This window comes from Rattus norvegicus, chromosome 2 (assembly GCF_021556685.1).
Source record: "Rattus norvegicus strain SHRSP/BbbUtx chromosome 2, alternate assembly SHRSP_T2T, whole genome shotgun sequence".
Lineage (NCBI taxonomy): Eukaryota > Metazoa > Chordata > Mammalia > Rodentia > Muridae > Rattus > Rattus norvegicus.
This window is the reverse complement of record NC_141535.1, coordinates 209,334,940-209,353,718: the sequence shown is the minus strand read 5'-3', so window position 1 is coordinate 209,353,718 and position 18,779 is coordinate 209,334,940. Positions and strand designations below refer to the sequence as shown.

At 39.4% G+C, this 18,779-nt stretch overlaps 1 protein-coding gene across 1 annotated transcript in view; it reads right to left on the bottom strand.

Annotated features, from left to right (window-relative positions):
• Positions 1-18,779, bottom strand: part of Dpyd (dihydropyrimidine dehydrogenase) — an 864,105-nt gene that overhangs the window by 297,035 nt on the left and 548,291 nt on the right. Inside the window, 2 exon segments of the mRNA NM_031027.2 lie at positions 4,399-4,482; positions 18,185-18,253. Coding sequence (NP_112289.2) covers positions 4,399-4,482; positions 18,185-18,253 — 153 coding nt within the window.

Sequence of the window (18,779 nt, the reverse complement as noted above, 5' to 3'; positions counted from 1 at the left end):
GTGTGTGTGTGTTATGTATACGAGTACACTGTAGTTGTCTTCAGACATACCAGAAGAGGGCATCAGATCTTGTTACAGATGGCTGTGAGCCACCACGTGGGAATTGAATTCAGGACCTCTGAAAGAACAGTCAGTGCTCTTAACCTCTGAGCCATCTCTCCAGCCCCTTTTTGGGGTTTTATAGATGGAGGAATGGGAAATAAGGGTGATTCAGAATTATGAAACATGTCAGAATTGATTTGGTCTTGCAGTTAAATCATCAGTTACTAACTTTAATGCTGACACTGGAATCTTTTCTCACTGGTAACTGTTCTCAGTGCCTTTCCTACACCCTAGGCACCTTGCCAATTGAAGCATGGACTTGGGTACCCAATAGCCTGCTTTGAGATCTGGAACACATGTATAGGGGTACACAACCTCCTTTGGAGGTTGCTAGCCAGAGTAGAGATTTTTCTAATAGGTGCAGTGCATCTCTGATCTTTCAAGCACACACATGTTCTCAAATTGCTTAAAGAGCAATACTTAGGAGATACCATTAAAAAAAAATTGGAACACTAGGCACTTATGTAAATGATCAAGGACTTTATTTTTCCATTTTGAGAACAAAATGGCTAACCAAATGGCTTTAGTGAACAACCTTAACTTTGATGACATTGGCTTGACTTTTCTATGCATTCATTTGGAGGGAGGGATGTGGATGTGCTCTCCGAGTCAGCTTGGATTTGCAATATTCTGACATCAGCTTCCTAAGTAGCCTAGATCACAGACTTGCATCATGACATCCATCTAATATATTTATTATTTTTTATTTTGCTGGGGGGTTGAGACCAGGGCATGGCATATGCTAAGCAATCATCTCATACCTTAAGTGTTTCATTATCATCCTTCACTTATTCAAATCAAATATAATATATGAGAATAAGCAGTGCTTTGTGGTATTAAAATAATAAAGATTCATTTCAGCCCAATATTTGCCAACAACCAAATGTTTTTTCCTGCATACGGGTTCAAGTACCTACAATAAATCACCATCTAAAGCTATTAAGGAAAACCCAGTGTTAACCATTTCAGAAGCTTTAAATAATTTTCATAATACCACATTGGTGTAGACATTCTTCATTATTGGTCATCGGTCCTCTAGTTATACACATCACTTCATCACAGGTACATACCTATAGAAATAAACATCATGCATGTATTTTTTTGGTGCTTCCCCCAAATTTCATCCTCCTACAGAGACTACTCTACAAAACAGGGACTAGATGCGAAAGAATGAGTTTACGTAGAATAACGAAATGTGAAAGTTTAATTGCTGTTGTCTTGTTTTGCTTTTACAAACAATGTAATGGCTACTCAATTCTTTCTTTAGCAGATTTTCAAAATCACTGATTAGCCTACTACTTAAAATGTCCATACTCACAGAAGGGCAGAACTAGACAGGATTTCAGAGATTATGCTATTCAGATCTTACAGTTTGGAGGTAGATACCTATGCCTCAGGAGGGCAAGCAGCTTCACGGCTAATGGAGGGAGAGTGACTTTGACTGCTTTATATTTATATATATATATAATATAATATATATTATACACACACACATATATATATACATATGCCCATTTCATAAATAAGATGCCTATATTTAACAGAGATTATAATTTTCCGTGCTTACTAAACTTCATTATTTTGGGTCATGCATATGTATATTATATGTATATATTTATATTTCCTGTGTATTCATGCACCTTATGTATATTTAATTTATAATAATTATTTAAGGGCACACTCTTAGAAAAAATCTTCACTTATCAAATATTTGTGAGAAAGCTGAGTTAAATGACGAATAACTGGTATTTGGAAAAGAAAATGTGCTATACAATAGACTTTTCTTTTAGATAAAAGCCCATGTTAAAACAGTGTTGCCCTCCCCTTCATTCAGCGGGCTTTCAGCTTGCTCTGACAGTGCGGACAGACATGCACTAGACTCTGAGCAGTGTAAAGGGAATCCATCTATAGCAGCTCTTCATCCCTCTGCTGACCACACAATGAGTACACATTCCTTAACCTACCAACGGGGAACTGAGGGGTAGCAGAATAAACAGTGGGACCCAGAGGGAGAGAAGGGGGAAATGCTAGAGGTAAAGTCAAATAAGGTCAGACTGTTTGTGCCCCTCTTAAAGAACAGTCCTAGAAAACTCTTTAATAAATCTACAGTACTATTCTTTTCTCCTCCAAAAAGCTGAATATTCCTATCTCCCAAGTCTCTGCAAAATGTATTAAGTTGACATTATTTCCCAGTTATTTAACTCACAACATAATAAAATTCAAAAGAAAATCAGTATGATCAGCTGGTAAGAACCGGTTTCAGCTTTAGTAGCAGCAAGAAGTGAAATAGAAATATGCCCTTTCCTTGGGCCAACAAATCCAAGTCTTTGAAAGTCTTATTGATATCTCTGCCTGCAAAATTTTTAGCATTTGGCATTCCCTTTTAGCTCAAGGCTGTGTAAAAGTTTATGTGACTAAATAACTCCCTGGAGAGAATACACCTACACGGAATCATAGCTGGGTACGTTCAGATGTATGCAAGGAACAAAGCCCATTCTGGAAGGAGAAACTCAGCTGGGAATTTGCAACATTTTCAAATAATTGTTATATTTGTGGCAAAATATAAACACCAGAATGCAGTCTTCCTTAAGAAATTAGTATGCTTCTCTTTTCCAAACCTGATGTTAGACAAGGAATTCACGTTTTAAAATGTGGGTTTTGAGGTCTAGCCTGTGAAATAGGCGGAGGGGGTAAATTCAATGAATAAAGGAAGAGTGTACTCACTCAGGACCAACTCAAACCTTGTACCACTGCCCTTCTAGCATCCTTTAACGTCTGCACTCTTGTGGGGGTTTTGCAAGCATATGCATGGGGCAGTCGGAGGTCAACAATGCTCACTGTTTTGTTTTGTTTTTCTTCTCAAACCCCTTCTCTTACAGAAGCTGGAGCTTACTAACTAAAGCCATAGGCTGACAGCGTAGAATGCTTCAGGGATCCTCTCATCTCTGCCTCTCCAGCACTGGGTGTTACAAGTACCCACAGCAGTGCCAGCTGTTTTATATGGGTTCTGGGGTCACTCAGATACTCACTCTTCTGTGAGTGGCATGTGGGTTATGGACTCAGTCACCTGCACAGTGCAGTCTTCTCTTTAAACATGCCACATCCCTGACACACTGTTAGATCATCCATCGTGTGACTCTGAAATAACGCTGCTTTCCCCTGACTTGATAGCACTAAATTGTGGATGTGTTTACCAGGCTTAATGGCCTTCTGGTAACCTGTTGTGAGAGGAGCCCGGGTACCCAGAAAGATGGGCCAGCCCCTCCCCTCCTGCTGTTCTTAAGAATGATTTCTTCCTGAGTTGCAAATCCATTCCCAAGGCCTATTAAATATTTACAATGTACTTAAAGAACCCCTCTCTGCATTTGAACATGAAAATAGAAACTCTTGTTCACTTAAGCATGTGAAAACTTTCCTCTCCCCAAATAAAGGGCTCTGAGTTTAATTCATATCAACTCAGTGACTTGAGAAAAACAGGAGTGTGGGACAGTTGGTACCTCCTAAGAAAGAATCCCAAGTCACGAATGGCTACAGAAGTATGCTTCAAAGTTCTAGGAAAGAGACAGCTCTAGGAAAATACCAAAGTTTTGTTATTTAATTCACAACATTTCCTCTGGGCTTAAAAGCGAAATGAGATTCAAAACACTTACCTTTTAAGCATTAAGCATTCTCATCTCCCCTTAACACACCACGCTACATCTTGTTCCATAAAGATGTTGTATTTTCTATATATTAACATATTACTTTGCATTTATTCATTAGGATATTTTTTTGAATTTACTTTAACATAAAGCTTCCATTTATTGCATCCGTAAATAAAAACACCATCAAAATCTTTTTGCAACTCCCCAAATACAGTTAGGGAATAACGATTGTATGCTAAAAACTGTAAAACGCAATTTGTGCTGTGCCCCATTTACTACAAAATCACTACAAACAACGCATTGTGTACACTGTATTGCCCCGGGGAAACTAGATCGGCCTTAGAAATGAATAAAGAACATTGCCTTGGATATCAGCTAACTCTGCTTCAGCGCCTTTAAAGACTATTTGTTATGATATTCCTTCCTGTCAAGCACATAATACGATTTCCTCAATAAAACCCAACCGTTGCCGCAATTCCAGTTTCCCTCATTTTCCACTTTTTAAGCACTAAATATTTAAACACTGCAGTCCTGCGAGTCTCCAGCCAGTCATCAGATCCACACATCTCCTCACCTAAGGTACAGGAAGAATCCATACAGGGGACCATTCTGTCCTACTGACAGCCACAGCAGCAGCTGCTGGAGTGCTTACCTGCCCACAAGCCAGACCCATTCCTCTCTCCCCCATGCCATGTGGACAGGATAAATTTAACTCCAGGGCATCTGCTCCAGAAGCCTGTGAGGAAGGAAAATGAGAGAGAAGGCAGAAGTTTATTCAGATATTGATGCTCTCCCCATCAATTACGAAAACCACACCCCTTAATTCTAAACACTCTGCTTTCACCATATCACTATCAAAAGATCAAGTCCATTAGATCTGGTAGGGACCACACTTGGACTTCCCTGTACAGCTTCTACATCTGTGGAAACAACTCTTAGCAATCCTGGATAACTGATGATGGAAAGACGCATGCAGAGAAAAATGTGCTCAGATTCCTAGAGTGAATGAATAGAATTTTAAAAATTTAAACTGAAAGCCAATTTCATCGTAATTTAAAACAGCTTAGTGTAAGAAACACAAGCGATTGGCTATCTTATCAGGCTTCAGTCACTATGAATTCTTATAATTTAAATCACTCATTCCTCCCTTAACTCATAAGTAGATGTTTTCAATATGAAGAGAACAACTCAGAAGACTTGGAGCATCTTCAAACTCTTGGAATGCCTATTTGGAAAAAAAAAGAATCTTTAAACACGGAGGAGATGGCTCAGTAGATAAGAATATTGGCCATGCAAGCATGAGAGACTGAATTATGTTTTAATCAGCATGTAATGTAAAACTCAGGTAAGGCTTTGTGTACCTGTCATGCTAATATTGTAAGAGGTACAGAGAGGGGGGATTCCAGGAGGAATGGTCTGGCTAACTTCTCTTCTGCCCTCTGCATGCAAAACTGGCAAGGTACTCACCACACACACACACACACACACACACACACACACACACACACACACACCACCTTCTAAATTTAATATAGTAACTCAAGGGATAGATACATCAAACTTGCCAAGTTTTATACAATATTACCCAATTCTAGAGTTTTATACTATGTTACCGACTTCTGGAATTTAAGAATAATTCATAAATAGAGGAGAGAGTAGGTTTCACCAATAATATCACATATGTATTACCCCATAGATAAGCTTTTATTTTCAAAAGAAATCTACTATTTACTAAGCACACCAGGCTGTTCTTTAGGCCAAAAGCTGTTTCCTCAGTGCTTCTCTATCCTTCCTAATTGTTTTCCTCTATTTCGCAAATTTTAAGTATGATCTTAACAAATTCATCTCTAGTTATTTCTCAGTTGATTTTCTCGCCCATCTTCACTCATTAGCGCACCTGCTTTTTCTTCTGTACATCTGTGAAGGTCTATTCAATCGCTTTCCATGTTTCCAAACATGGATGCATTATGCTGCTTTGCTCCCGTCATCTAGTTTGGAAATGCTTCCTGTTACTTAACAATGACAGAATCACGCTGTTCCCTTTCTGCAGGCTTTGGAGTGAGTGTAGATAACACCCACCCTACCGTCTGCAAAGGAGCGGAGAGGCTTTGGATGAGTCAGTTAACCTTTCTAATCTGCAGCTGGGCAGTCATAAACTGCAAGTCATGGGACCTTTGCAAATTCATACCATATGAGAGTCATCTACATTATGTATTGCAATTATACATCAGTGTGTCTATGCTTCTTCTAGTTACTTAAGGTATTTTTTAGACATATTTATTTAGCAGTTAATAGAAATTTGTTGTCACTCTGGTTCAGCAGATCTTTGGGAAGCACTTATACCCATATTTATATTATACAACTGACAATTAACCAGCATGGTAGATAATGGTAGCTGAAGCTAATGGAGTGCGTTCCATATGCAAGGATATTTCACTAAGCTTTTTCTTTTATCTTACTTCAGCTTTATTTTTTTTTTATTAACTTCAGTATTTCTTATATACATTCCGAGTGTTATTCCCTTTCCCGGTTTCCGGGCAAACATCCCCCTTCCCCCTCCCCTTCCTTATGGGTGTTCCCCTCCCAACCCTCCCCCCATTGCCACCCTCCACCCACAGTCTAGTTCACTGGGGGTTCAGTCTTAGCAGGACCCAGGGCTTCCCCTTCCACTAGTGCTCTTACTAGGATATTCATTGCTACCTATGAGGTCAGAGTCCAGGGTCAGTCCATGTATAGTCTTTAGGTAGTGGCTTAGTCCCTGGAAGCTCTGGTTGCTTGGCATTGTTGTACATATGGGGTCTTGAGCCCCTTCAAGCTCTTCCAGTTCTTTCTCTGATTCCTTCAATGGGGGTCCTGTTCTCAGTTCAGTGGTTTGCTGCTGGCATTCGCCTCTATATTTGCTGTATTCTGGCTGTGTCTCTCAGGAGCGATCTACATCCGGCTCCTGTCAGTCTGCACTTCTTTGCTTCATCCATCTTGTCAAATTGGGTGGCTGTATATGTATGGGCCACGTGTGGGGCAGGCTCTGAATTGGTGTTCCTTCAGTCTCTGTTTTAATCTTTGCCTCTCCCTTCCCTGCCAAGGGTATTCTTTTTCCTCATTTAAAGAAGGAGTGAAGCATTCACATTTTGATCATCCGTCTTGAGCTTCGTTTGTTCTAGGGATCTAGGGTAATTCAAGCATTTGGGCTAATAGCCACTTATCAATGAGTGCATACCATGTATGTCTTTCTGTGATTGGGTTAGCTCACTCAGGATGATATTTTCCAGTTCCAACCATTTGCCTACGAATTTCATAAAGTCGTTGTTTTTGATAGCTGAGTAATATTCCATTGTGTAGATGTACTACATTTTCTGTATCCATTCCTCTGTTGAAGGGCATCTGGGTTCTTTCCAGTTTCTGGCTATTATAAATAAGGCTGCGATGAACATAGTGGAACAAGTGTCTCTTTTATATGTTGAGGCATCTTTTGGGTATATGCCCAAGAGAGGTATAGCTGGATCCTCAGGCAGTTCAATGTCCAATTTTCTGAGGAACCTCCAGACTGATTTCCAGAATGGTTGTACCAGTCTGCAATCCCACCAACAATGGAGGAGTGTTCCTCTTTCTCCACATCCTCGCCAGCATCTGCTGTCACCTGAGTTTTTGATCTTAGCCATTCTCACTGGTGTGAGGTGACATCTCAGGGTTGTTTTGATTTGCATTTCCCTTATGACTAAAGATGTTGAACATTTCTTTAGGTGTTTCTCAGCCAATCGGCATTCCTCAGCTGTGAATTCTTTGTTTAGCTCTGAACCCCATTTTTTAATAGGGTTATTTGTTTCCCTGCGGTCTAACTTCTTGAGTTCTTTGTATATTTTGGATATAAGGCCTCTATCTGTTGTAGGATTGGTAAAGATATTTTCCCAATCTGTTGGTTGCCGTTTTCTCCTAACCACAGTGTCCTTTGCCTTACAGAAGCTTTGCAGTTTTATGAGATCCCATTTGTCGATTCTTGATCTTAGAGCATAAGCCATTGGTGTTTTGTTCAGGAAATTTTTTCCAGTGCCCATGTGTTCCAGATGCTTCCCTAGTTTTTCTTCTATTAGTTTGAGTGTGTCTGGTTTGATGTGGAGGTCCTTGATCCACTTGGACTTAAGCTTTGTACAGGGTGATAAGCATGGATCGATCTGCATTCTTCTACATGTTGACCTCCAGTTGAACCAGCACCATTTGCTGAAAATGCTCTTTTTTCCATTGGATGGTTTTGGCTCCTTTGTCAAAAATCAAGTGACCATAGGTGTGTGGGTTCATTTCTGGGTCTTCAGTTCTATTCCATTGGTCTATCTGTCTGTCTCTGTACCAATACCATGCAGTTTTTATCACTATTGCTCTGTAATAGTGCTTGAGTTCAGGGATAGTGATTCCCCCGGAAGTCCTTTTATTGTTGAGGATAGCTTTAGCTATCCTGGGTTTTTTGTTATTCCAGATGAATTTGCAAATTGTTCTGTCTAACTCTTTGAAGAATTGGATTGGTATTTGGATGGGGATGGCATTGAATCTGTAGATTGCTTTTGGTAAAATGGCCATTTTTACTATATTAATCCTGCCAATCCATGAGCATGGGAGATCTTTCCATCTTCTGAGGTCTTCTTCAATTTCTTCCCTCAGTGTCTTGAAGTTCTTATTGTACAGATCTTTTACTTCCTTGGTTAAAGTCACACCGAGGTACTTTATATTATTTGGGTCTATTATGAAGGGTGTCATTTCCTTAATTCCTTCTCGGCTTGTTTCTCTTTTGTATAGAGGAAGGCAACTGATTTATTTGAGTTAATTTTATACCCAGCCACTTTGCTGAAGTTGTTTATCAGCTTTAGTAGTTCTCTGGTGGAACTTTTGGGATCATTTAAATATACTATCCTATCATCTGCAAATAGTGTTATTTTGACCTCTTCTTTTCCGATCTGTATCCCCTTGATCTCCTTTTGTTGTCTGATTTCTCTGGCTAGAACTTCAAGAACTATATTGAACAAGTAGGGAGAGAGTGGGCAGCCTTGACTAGTCCCTGATTTTAGTGGGATTGCTTCAAGTTTCTCTCCATTTAGTTTAATGTTAGCAACTGGCTTTCTGTATATGGCTTTTACTATGTTTAGGTATGGGCCTTGAATTCCTATTCTTTCCAGGACTTTTATCATGAAGGGGTGTTGAATTTTGTCAAATGCTTTCTCAGCATCTAATGAAATGATCATGTGGTTCTGTTCTTTCAGTTTGTTTATATAATGGATCACATTGATGGTTTTCCGTATATTAAACCATCCCTGCATGCCTGGCATGAAGACTACTCGATCATGGTGGATGATTGTTTTGATGTGCTCTTGAATTCGGTTTGCCAGAATTTTGTTGAGTATTTTTGCGTCGATATTCATAAGGGAAATTGGTCTGAAGTTCTCTTTCTTTGTTGTGTCTTTGTATGGTTTAGGTATAAGAATAATTGTGGCTTCGTAGAAGGAATTCGGTAGTGCACCATCTGTTTCAATTTTGTGGAATAGTTTGGATAATATTGGTATGAGGTCTTCTATGAAGGTTTGATAGAATTCTGCACTAAACCCGTCTGGACCTGGGCTCTTTTTGGTTGGGAGACCTTTAATGACTGCTTCTATTTCCTTAGGAGTTATGGGGTTGTTTAACTGGTTTATCTGTTCCTGATTTAACTTCGGTACCTGGTATCTGTCTAGGAAATTGTCCATTTCCTGAAGATTTTCAAGTTTTGTTGAATATAGGTTTTTATAGTAAGATCTGATGATTTTTTGAATTTCCTCTGAATCTGTTGTTATGTCTCCCTTTTCATTTCTGATTTTGTTAATTTGGACGCACTCTCTGTGTCCTCTCGTTAGTCTTGCTAAGGGTTTATCTATCTTGTTGATTTTCTCAAAGAACCAACTTTTGGTTCTGTTGATTCTTTCTATGGTCCTTTTTGTTTCTACTTGGTTGATTTCAGCTCTGAGTTTGATTATTTCCTGCCTTCTACTCCTCCTGGGTGTATTTGCTTCTTTTTGTTCTAGAGCTTTTAGGTGTGCTGTCAAGCTGCTGACATATGCTCTTTCCTGTTTCTTTCTGCAGGCACTCAGCGCTATGAGTTTTCCTCTTAACACAGCTTTCATTGTGTCCCATAAGTTTGGGTATGTTGTACCTTCATTTTCATTAAATTCTAAAAAGTTTTTAATTTCTTTCTTTATTTCTTCCTTGACCAGGTTATCATTGAGTATAGCATTGTTCAATTTCCAAGTATATGTGGACATTCTTCCTTGATTGTTATTGAAGACCAGTTTTAGGCCGTGGTGGTCCGATAGCATGCATGGGATTATTTCCATCTTTCTGTACATGTTGAGGCCCGTTTTTTGACCAATTATATGGTCAATTTTGGAGAAAGTACCATGAGGAGCTGAGAAGAAGGTATATCCTTTTGCTTTAGGATAGAATGTTCTATAAATATCCGTTAAGTCCATTTGGCTCATGACTTCTCTTAGTCTGTCTACATCTCTGTTTAATTTCTGTTTCCATGATCTGTCCATTGATGAGAGTGGGGTGTTGAAATCTCCCAGTATTATTGTGTGAGGTGCAATGTGTGTTTTGAGCTTTAGTAAGGTTTCTTTTACGTATGTAGGTGCCCTTGTATTTGGGACATAGATATTTAGGATTGAGAGTTCATCTTGGTGGATTTTTCCTTTGATGAATATGTAGTGTCCTTCCTTATCTTTTTTGATGACTTTTAGTTGAAAATTGATTTTATTTGATATTAGAATGGCTACTCCAGCTTGCTTCTTCTGACCATTTGCTTGGAAAGTTGTTTTCCAGCCTTTCACTCTGAGGTAGTGTCTGTCTTTGTCTCTGAGGTGTGTTTCCTGTAGGCAGCAGAATGCAGGGTCCTCGTTGCGTATCCAGTTTGTTAATCTATTTCTTTTTATTGGGGAGTTGAGGCCATTGATGTTGAGAGATATTAAGGAATAGTGATTATTGCTTCCAGTTATATTCATATTTGGATTGGAGGTTATGTTTGTGTGCTTTCATTCTCTTTGTTTTGTTGCCAAGACGATTAGTTTCTTGCTTCTTCTAGGGTATAGCTTGCCTCCTTATGTTGGGCTTTACCATTTATTATCCTTTGTAGTGCTGGATTTGTAGAAAGATATTGTGTAAATTTGGTTTTGTCATGGAATATCTTGGTTTTTCCTTCTATGTTAATTGAGAGTTTTGCAGGATAGAGTAACCTGGGCTGGCATTTGTGTTCTCTTAGGGTCTGTATGACATCAGTCCAGGATCTTCTGGCCCTCATAGTTTCTGGCAAGAAGTCTGTTGTGATTCTGATAGGTCTGACTTTATATGTTACTTGACCTTTTCCCCTTACTGCTTTTAATATTCTTTCTTTATTTTGTGCGTTTGGTGTTTTGACGATTATGTGACGGGAGGTGTTTCTTTTCTGGTCCAATCTATTTGGAGTTCTGTAGGCTTCTTGTATGCCTATGGGTATCTCTTTTTTTAGGTTAGGGAAGTTTTCTTCTATGATTTTGTTGAAGATATTTACTGGTCCTTTGAGCTGGGAGTCTTCACTCTCTTCTATACCTATTATCCTTAGGTTTGATCTTCTCATTGAGTCCTGGATTTCCTGTATGTTTTGGACCAGTAGCTTTTTCTGCTTTACATTATCTTTGACAGTTGAGTCAATGATTTCTATGGAATCTTCTGCTCCTGAGATTCTCTCTTCCATCTCTTGTATTCTGTTGGTGAAGCTTGTATCTACAGCTCCTTGTCTCTTCTTTTGGTTTTCTATATCCAGGGTTGTTTCCATGTGTTCTTTCTTGATTGCTTCTATTTCCATTTTTAATTCCTTCAACTGTTTGATTGTGTTTTCCTGGAATTCTTTCAGGGATTTTTGTGTCTCCTCTCTATGGGCTTCTACTTATTTATTTATTTTTTCCTGGAATTCTTTCAGGGATTTTTGCGATTCCTTTCTGTAGGCTTCTACTTGTTTATTAATGTTTTCCTGTGTTTCTCTAAGGGAGTTCTTCACGTCTTTCTTGAAGTCCCCCAGCATCATGATCAAATATGATTTTGAAACTAGATCTTGCTTTTCTGGTGTGTTTGCATATTCCATATTTGTTTTGGTGGGAGAATTGGGCTCTGATGATGCCATGTAGTCTTGGTTTCTGTTGCTTGGGTTTCTGCGCTTGCCTCTCGCCATCAGATTATCTCTAGTGTTACTTTGTTCTGCTATTTCTGACAGTGGCTAGACTGTCCTATAAGCCTGTGTTTCAGGAGTGCTGTAGACCTGTTTTCCTCTCTTTCAGTCAGTTATGGGGACAGAGTGTTCTGATTTCAGGCGTGTAGTTTTTCCTCTGTACAGGTCTTCAGCTGTTCCTGTGGGCCTGTGTCTTGAGTTCACCAGGCAGGTCACTTGCAGCAGAAAAGTTGGTCTTACCTGTGGTCCTGAGGCTCAAGTTCACTCGGGGTGCTGCCCTCGGGCTCTCTGTGGCGGCAGCAACCAGGAAGATCCCGCTGCCCTTTCCGGGAGCTTCAGTGCATCAGGGTTCCAGATGTCCTTTGGTGTTTTCCTCTGGCGTCCAAGATGTATGTGCAGAGAGCAGTCTCTTCTCTTACTTCAGCTTTAAAACAACTCCAAATGCTACGATATATCACCATGCCCATTGGCAGTTCATATGCCAAACATAAAAGATTCAAATTACCCATCTCACAGGATCTTAAATGAAGAGCCTGTGGCTTACCCAGTGATTTAAATCAATGGGTAGATTATTATTAAATCATTTGTTCCTTAAGTAAAATTCAAATACCATCTCTTTTCTTTCATTCACTGTTCCTAAACATTACCATTGCTATGGAAGATTGTATGTGCATATGTGATGTATAAGTAGAGGTACAGGTTATGAGGAAGGGGAGGGGACTAATAGGGTCAGGAAGAGGGAAGGGAGGGGGAGGGAGGTATGAGGGGCAACAAGCTCAGTATACATTACAGATGTGTATGCAATTCCCTTATCAATCTAGCATTATGGAAGCTGAATATGCGTCAAAGAGTCATTTGGAACACCCCCTGGTGATTCCTGGTGGTGAGTGCCACCAACGAGGAAGTCATTGAGAGCATTTCTTGTGTATCAAAGAGTTTGTAGTGACAGTCAGAGCTTGAACTTCTCTCCACAGTCTGGTGTTTTCCCATCCATTGATTCTGTTTCCATTCATATCTCAGTGTGTACAAACACAGCTTGCCAGTCGCCGATGTGAAGTTATCTAGCAGACATACTTAGAGACACAAAAGGGAAAGAAGACACTTGTTCCCCTGCTGGGACTGCCACACTGGATTAAGAAAATATAACCTTTCAGCATCTGTGTGGCTTCTAAACTGCTGTCCGAAACAAAATTCTTCAACACCTATTAGATAGAGTCTTATCTAGGGATAGTTATGTAAATTTCTCAAATAGTACACACTCGCATGCACCTGAGGTGGGCCATGTAATGAATATCCGGGCCTTAAAAATGGGGACAAGGCTATTCTGCGCGATAACCAGCCCTGGGAGGTATTTATTTTGCCTCTGAATGTTCCTGTCACGGGGATCACAGGAGCATCAGGAGTGGCTCACTTCTATTTCCAAGTAGTCACAACCGCTCAAAAAGCCTTAGTTGCTGAATTATCAGGAGATGTTAAATAAACTAAAGTGGACTAACATTCTGGCTCTTAATAGTCACAGGGATCTTAATTACTTAGTCCAGAACCTTCCCCAATAAGGATTGAAAAGGGGAAAAAGAAAAGAAAGATGGAAGTAGGCGAAGGGATAGCCATCACTCGAGGAACAGCTAATCGCCAAGTTAGAAGTGTACTGGAACTGCTTTCCCCCAACAAATTCGGTCGTGAACCTACTAGAATTATTCAGCCAAATAGACGCAAGAGAAAGCTACCTTTGTAAATCTGGGTTTCTCTACCCATAGTTTAATGCATTCTCAGCAGGGAAGAGTGTGTGTGTGTGTGTGTGTGTGTGTGCATGCCCACACGTGGACACAATGTACACTGGCTAACTCAGAAACTTATTACTTGTCTGAGTGGAGAGGATATAGTGGTGTGCTCAGTCCCAAATGGGGTATCTGTAGCACCGTCTAGTGGGTCCCAGGTTCAGTAGGAGACTCTGTCTCAAAAGATGGAGAACAACTGAGGACTCTCTCTGTCTACCTATGCCCTCCACATATACGCACATACAAAACCATTTAAATATGTAGACACACACACACACACACACACACACACACACACACTGTTTAGAACCTAAAAAGAGCTATTGAAATTCTGGGCCAATGACGTTATTACAGAGAAACTTGGCTGAGAGCATATGCATACATCACCCACATCCAGCCTTTATACTTTCTCATGTTTCACGGTCTAACTCAACTTCCAGACACACACTCTCACAGACCATATTGCTGTCAGCATATTTACTGTGTTAGCTCTCACAGTCTTCCTCTATATGCGACCTAGCTTACACAGCTCACCTAAGAAGAACTCCAAGGGACCAAGATCCATGTCTTATGAAGGAGCTCTGACCTTCCCTTCTAGTTCTGGGTTTATATGAAGAATTGCACTATAGGCCACAGAGTATATGATTGCCCAGAGTGGTAGAGCACAAAGACAGCTGTGTTGTAAGACACTACCAAGGGGGACTGGGGGCAAGGAGGATGAGCCCTTTCCCTTACTCCTCTATTGCTTCTGTGTTAAGATGATCTTGTGCCGCTGTCCCTGACCTCTATACCTGAGCAGGCTGCTCTGTCTCCTTGGGAAGCCTTGGCAGGCTCTCTAGTGCACCATCCTAAGTTTCTTTTCCCTTCTTTCCTGGCTCATCTTTTTCACACTTTTCCTGCTCAGGGGTTGTGTCCTTCACTAAGGCCCCTTTCTCATCAAATATGACTCAATTTCTATTTTCTGGACTAATCGACATTAAGAAAGAAATGGATTCCAGTTCTGTTAAAATGAATCCAAGATCTTCCTAATGTCTAATCCTGGCAGGCTGCAGTAATGGCTCAATTTGTTGAGTATCTGATTACGTTCTTAAGCTGTGATCACATCTATGGGGCTGAGATGGTTTTTGTGGTCCTCTGTTTGACAGCCCAGGAAATTTACACTGAATAGGGATAGCCAATCAATGTCTCAGAAAAGTAAGAGGCTCTATGAGCAAATCTCAAGCTCTGATAAAAGAACACATATGACCAAGTTTACAAAAAGTTTCACCATGCTATAAAAACCCTCATGATACTGCTTCTTTTTCATGGTGTCTAAAAAACCATGGCAACACAAGCAAAATTGACAAGAATAAGGTATGGGAAGGCATTTCAAGTGTAAGTTCACTAAGGTTAGGATTAAAAGGGGTTGTTTTAGGTTTTGTTTTATTTACAAGAGAAAACAAAGCATGTAGGAAATGGGGATGATCAATTAAGCGGTCTGGGCACACAATGTCCTTGATTGCATTTGGTTCAAGTTAATATATTATTTAAATATGCCTAATGCAGTGACCTAATGTTGCTGAGAGCATGGAGAAATATGTCTGTGTCTAGGCTCATTTTAAAGCTATTTGTGTGCTCTGTAAATATTAGGATCCTGTAAGGCAAGGGGAAGCAATGTCATCGTTACATTGGTTATTTTTCTCCCAATACTGTGACCAAATATCTGAAAAGAAGCAACTTAAGGAAACAAATGTTTCTTAAGGCTTGTGGGTTAAGTGATGAAGCCACCTTGGTATAGAAGGTTTGGCGGCACGATGAGCTCTATGGTACCAGGAAGTTGTCTTTTTACTTCTCCATGGAATAGTGAAAGGGTGGTTTTTGTGCTGGTACTCAGATGGCTTTCTCCTCTTCCCCTTTTATTCACACTTGAGTGTCACCAAGACTCAGAGTGCTACCTCAGATAATCATGTTTGCAAATACCCTCACGGACATGTGTACAACTGTGCCTTACACAAGGCCCATTGCATTCCCTAACCCTCTTAGTGGATTTGATTACTCCTCTTCCATGTACAAAGTTAATCCCAGAGCCTTCCATTTTTTGCTACTGATCTTCAACAACTGCAGCTCTTTGGATGTGGTACATGTGTCTTTTGGGTTAGCAGACATGGTGAGGAGAAGGGTAATGATAGATTTTCTCAACTCCAATTAAAAACCCAACCCACTGAAAGGAGAAACTTCATGAAAATGTACACAGGCAACATCTAGCTGCTTGCCAGCCCCCAAGCATCAGCACAGTGGTATGCTGTGTGATTGCCAGTACAACTCACCAAGAATTGTCCATGTTACACATTATCCTAACTGTGAATGGAAAACATTTTTAGTTTATTTTAATGTGAATTTTCCATCTACCTATCTATCTATCTATCTATCTATCTATCTATCTATCTATCTATCTATTCATCCATCTATGTATTTGTATATACAATATACGTGTATATACATATATGTGTGTGTTTATATACATGTGTGTATGTTTACATACGTGTGTGTGTGTCTGTGTGTGTTTGTGTGTGTGTGTGTGTGTGTGTGTATCTTGAATAGTTGGTCCATAAAAACAAAAGCAGTGAGTAGTTCTTTTTCCTTTTAATATAATTTTATATACAATTAATGTGTATATAAGCATGTGTGAATCTATCACAGTATGTGCGGAGGTTAATGGTAAATTAAGAGAAAGTCAACTCTCTCCTTGCACTATGGAGGTCACTGGGGATGGACTCGGGTCATCAGGATTGGTAGTAATCATCTTTACTTATGAAACTTCCTCACAAACCCAAAATTACTCTAAAAGGATGACAAAGAGGAGGACATGAATTTGGGAGGGTGAACTAAGAGGGGGATCAGAGAGGATCCTGAGTTGAGTTAAGGATGGTGGATATAGTCAAAATACATTTCATGCATCTATAAAACTATGAAAGAATAAGTCAAATATTCTACTTGAAATGTTATTGGGTGTGTAGAACATAAGGTGGGATGGAATCCTTTGGGCTGCTGCTGCCCTACCTCCACAGGGATGCAAAGGCCCAACAGCCTTCTCCTAATGCCCTAAGTTAGCCTGGGTCTCACTTTACCAGAAGCGTGTTGGTTTCACAGACAGTGTGTCTGGCTTGTTCTTTTTTATAAGTATATCGCTCCTCCATGGAGATATAGAGATTGCTCTGACTTAATAGAAAGCAAACTCTTTTCTCCTGTCTTTGTTATATAGTATTTAAGAAACAAGAATAAATAAGAGTGAAATTAAACAATAATATGAAATGTGAAAACATCTACAATTGCTAATATACTTATAATTACTGCCTTTTGACTTTTGTAAGTAAACTCTCGCACTTAAAAATTAATGTCCATTACTGAAGGAAATATTTTGAAAGTGTTTTTATTCTTACAGAAAAGCAGAGAAGCACGCAGCATGATAAAGCCATTTATCATAGTCAGCTTAAAATTGGCAAAGCTCATGCCAAGCACGGGCTTTGTGGAAGATTTCATGGTCAATTAGGTAAATACATGTCTAAAGCAGACCCAGCACAGAAGATCACGAAGCCAATTACAGATCATGTTTAATTTCACTACCCTAAGTCCCAGAAGTAATTTTTTCCTTCACAGTTGTAAAAATATCCAAGTAAAATGTACAATCCACCATCTTTGCCCACCATAGAGAACATCATAGTATTTTGCAAAGTCAAGTTAAGTCTTACTAGGTTCAGTGTCAGCATGGGTGGGAACTCTTCAAGACTGCAAGCCAGGGCTGTCTCAACTAAGTGGCCTTATTGAATGATTGACATAAGAGTACTTTTAAGCATGTATTTTTATGTTTGAAATATAAATCTGGGGCACGTGTTTAGTTATTTGCATTCGTGCAAAGTGGGTATTGTGGCATACCCACTGGTGAATGTTGCACGCCCACTGACTAGTGTGCCACTCAGCCACAGCCCGCCCTAGCCCTTTATACATGCTGGTATTCAAACTAGAACAGTATTAAATGAACCTTTTATACTTTAAATATTCAAGACTTTTATATTCAGAATCCCTTCTCTTACTGTCAAACCAGTTTGCCTAAAGGCAAGGCAAGATCAAGTTAGACTCTCAAAGGTAGAATTAAATTTTATCATGGCATCCATCATATATACAGTTTGCTTAATATGCAAATACAGAGTCTATGGATTCAGAGAATAAAGGGATTTTAGGTACCGTGTGAAATCCAGGGGACTGCTTTTATAGAATAGATTCCTTTTAAATTTACATTTCCATCATTTAAATGAAAACACATGGTAAACAAATTATAAAAGAAATGATTTAACTTACATTTTCAATTCAATTTTACTTCTCTTGTATTATTTTTTGTGGCAGCTCTTTACTTAAAACTAATAAAAATGAGAGAGGTGAAATAGCATAAATACCAAGTAAAGAAATTTTACCTCAGCCATTTTGGAGAGTTCCATCCAGTCATTTTTGTTGTAACTGCACATGATGCTGGCGATCAGGATCTTTACAGAGAAAAAGAGAACATGTGTTCAGGTGGCCTCCCTACTTTGTGCACATATTAATAACCATAGACATATATTTATAAAGACAAAAGCTACATTATAAAAATTAATTATTTTCAACCTGCTGAACATTTAGGGCTTTAGACTTGTGTGACAACATTCTTAATTACTGTCATTGGACATTTGAGCACTTATCTGAGCATTATCTCCACATTCTGAGCGCTGAGATTGCAAACACAAGCAGCCACTCCTGTGACTTTATGTGCATTCTGGGGATTGAACTCCCATCCACATGCCTGTGTGGTAAGTACTTCACTCACCTAACAATTTCCCCAGCCCCAGTTTTCTTAACTTTATCGAGTCTTAGCTTTCTCACTTCTCAAATGTAGATTATAATATTGACTTTGTCATCCCAGAAAGTGGCAGTGGGAATTACACAAATTTGTGTGTAAATGTGTGCCACTGAAAGAGACATCTAATTTCTATAATGCCGTTGAAGCATATATTACTATAATTATTAGCACAG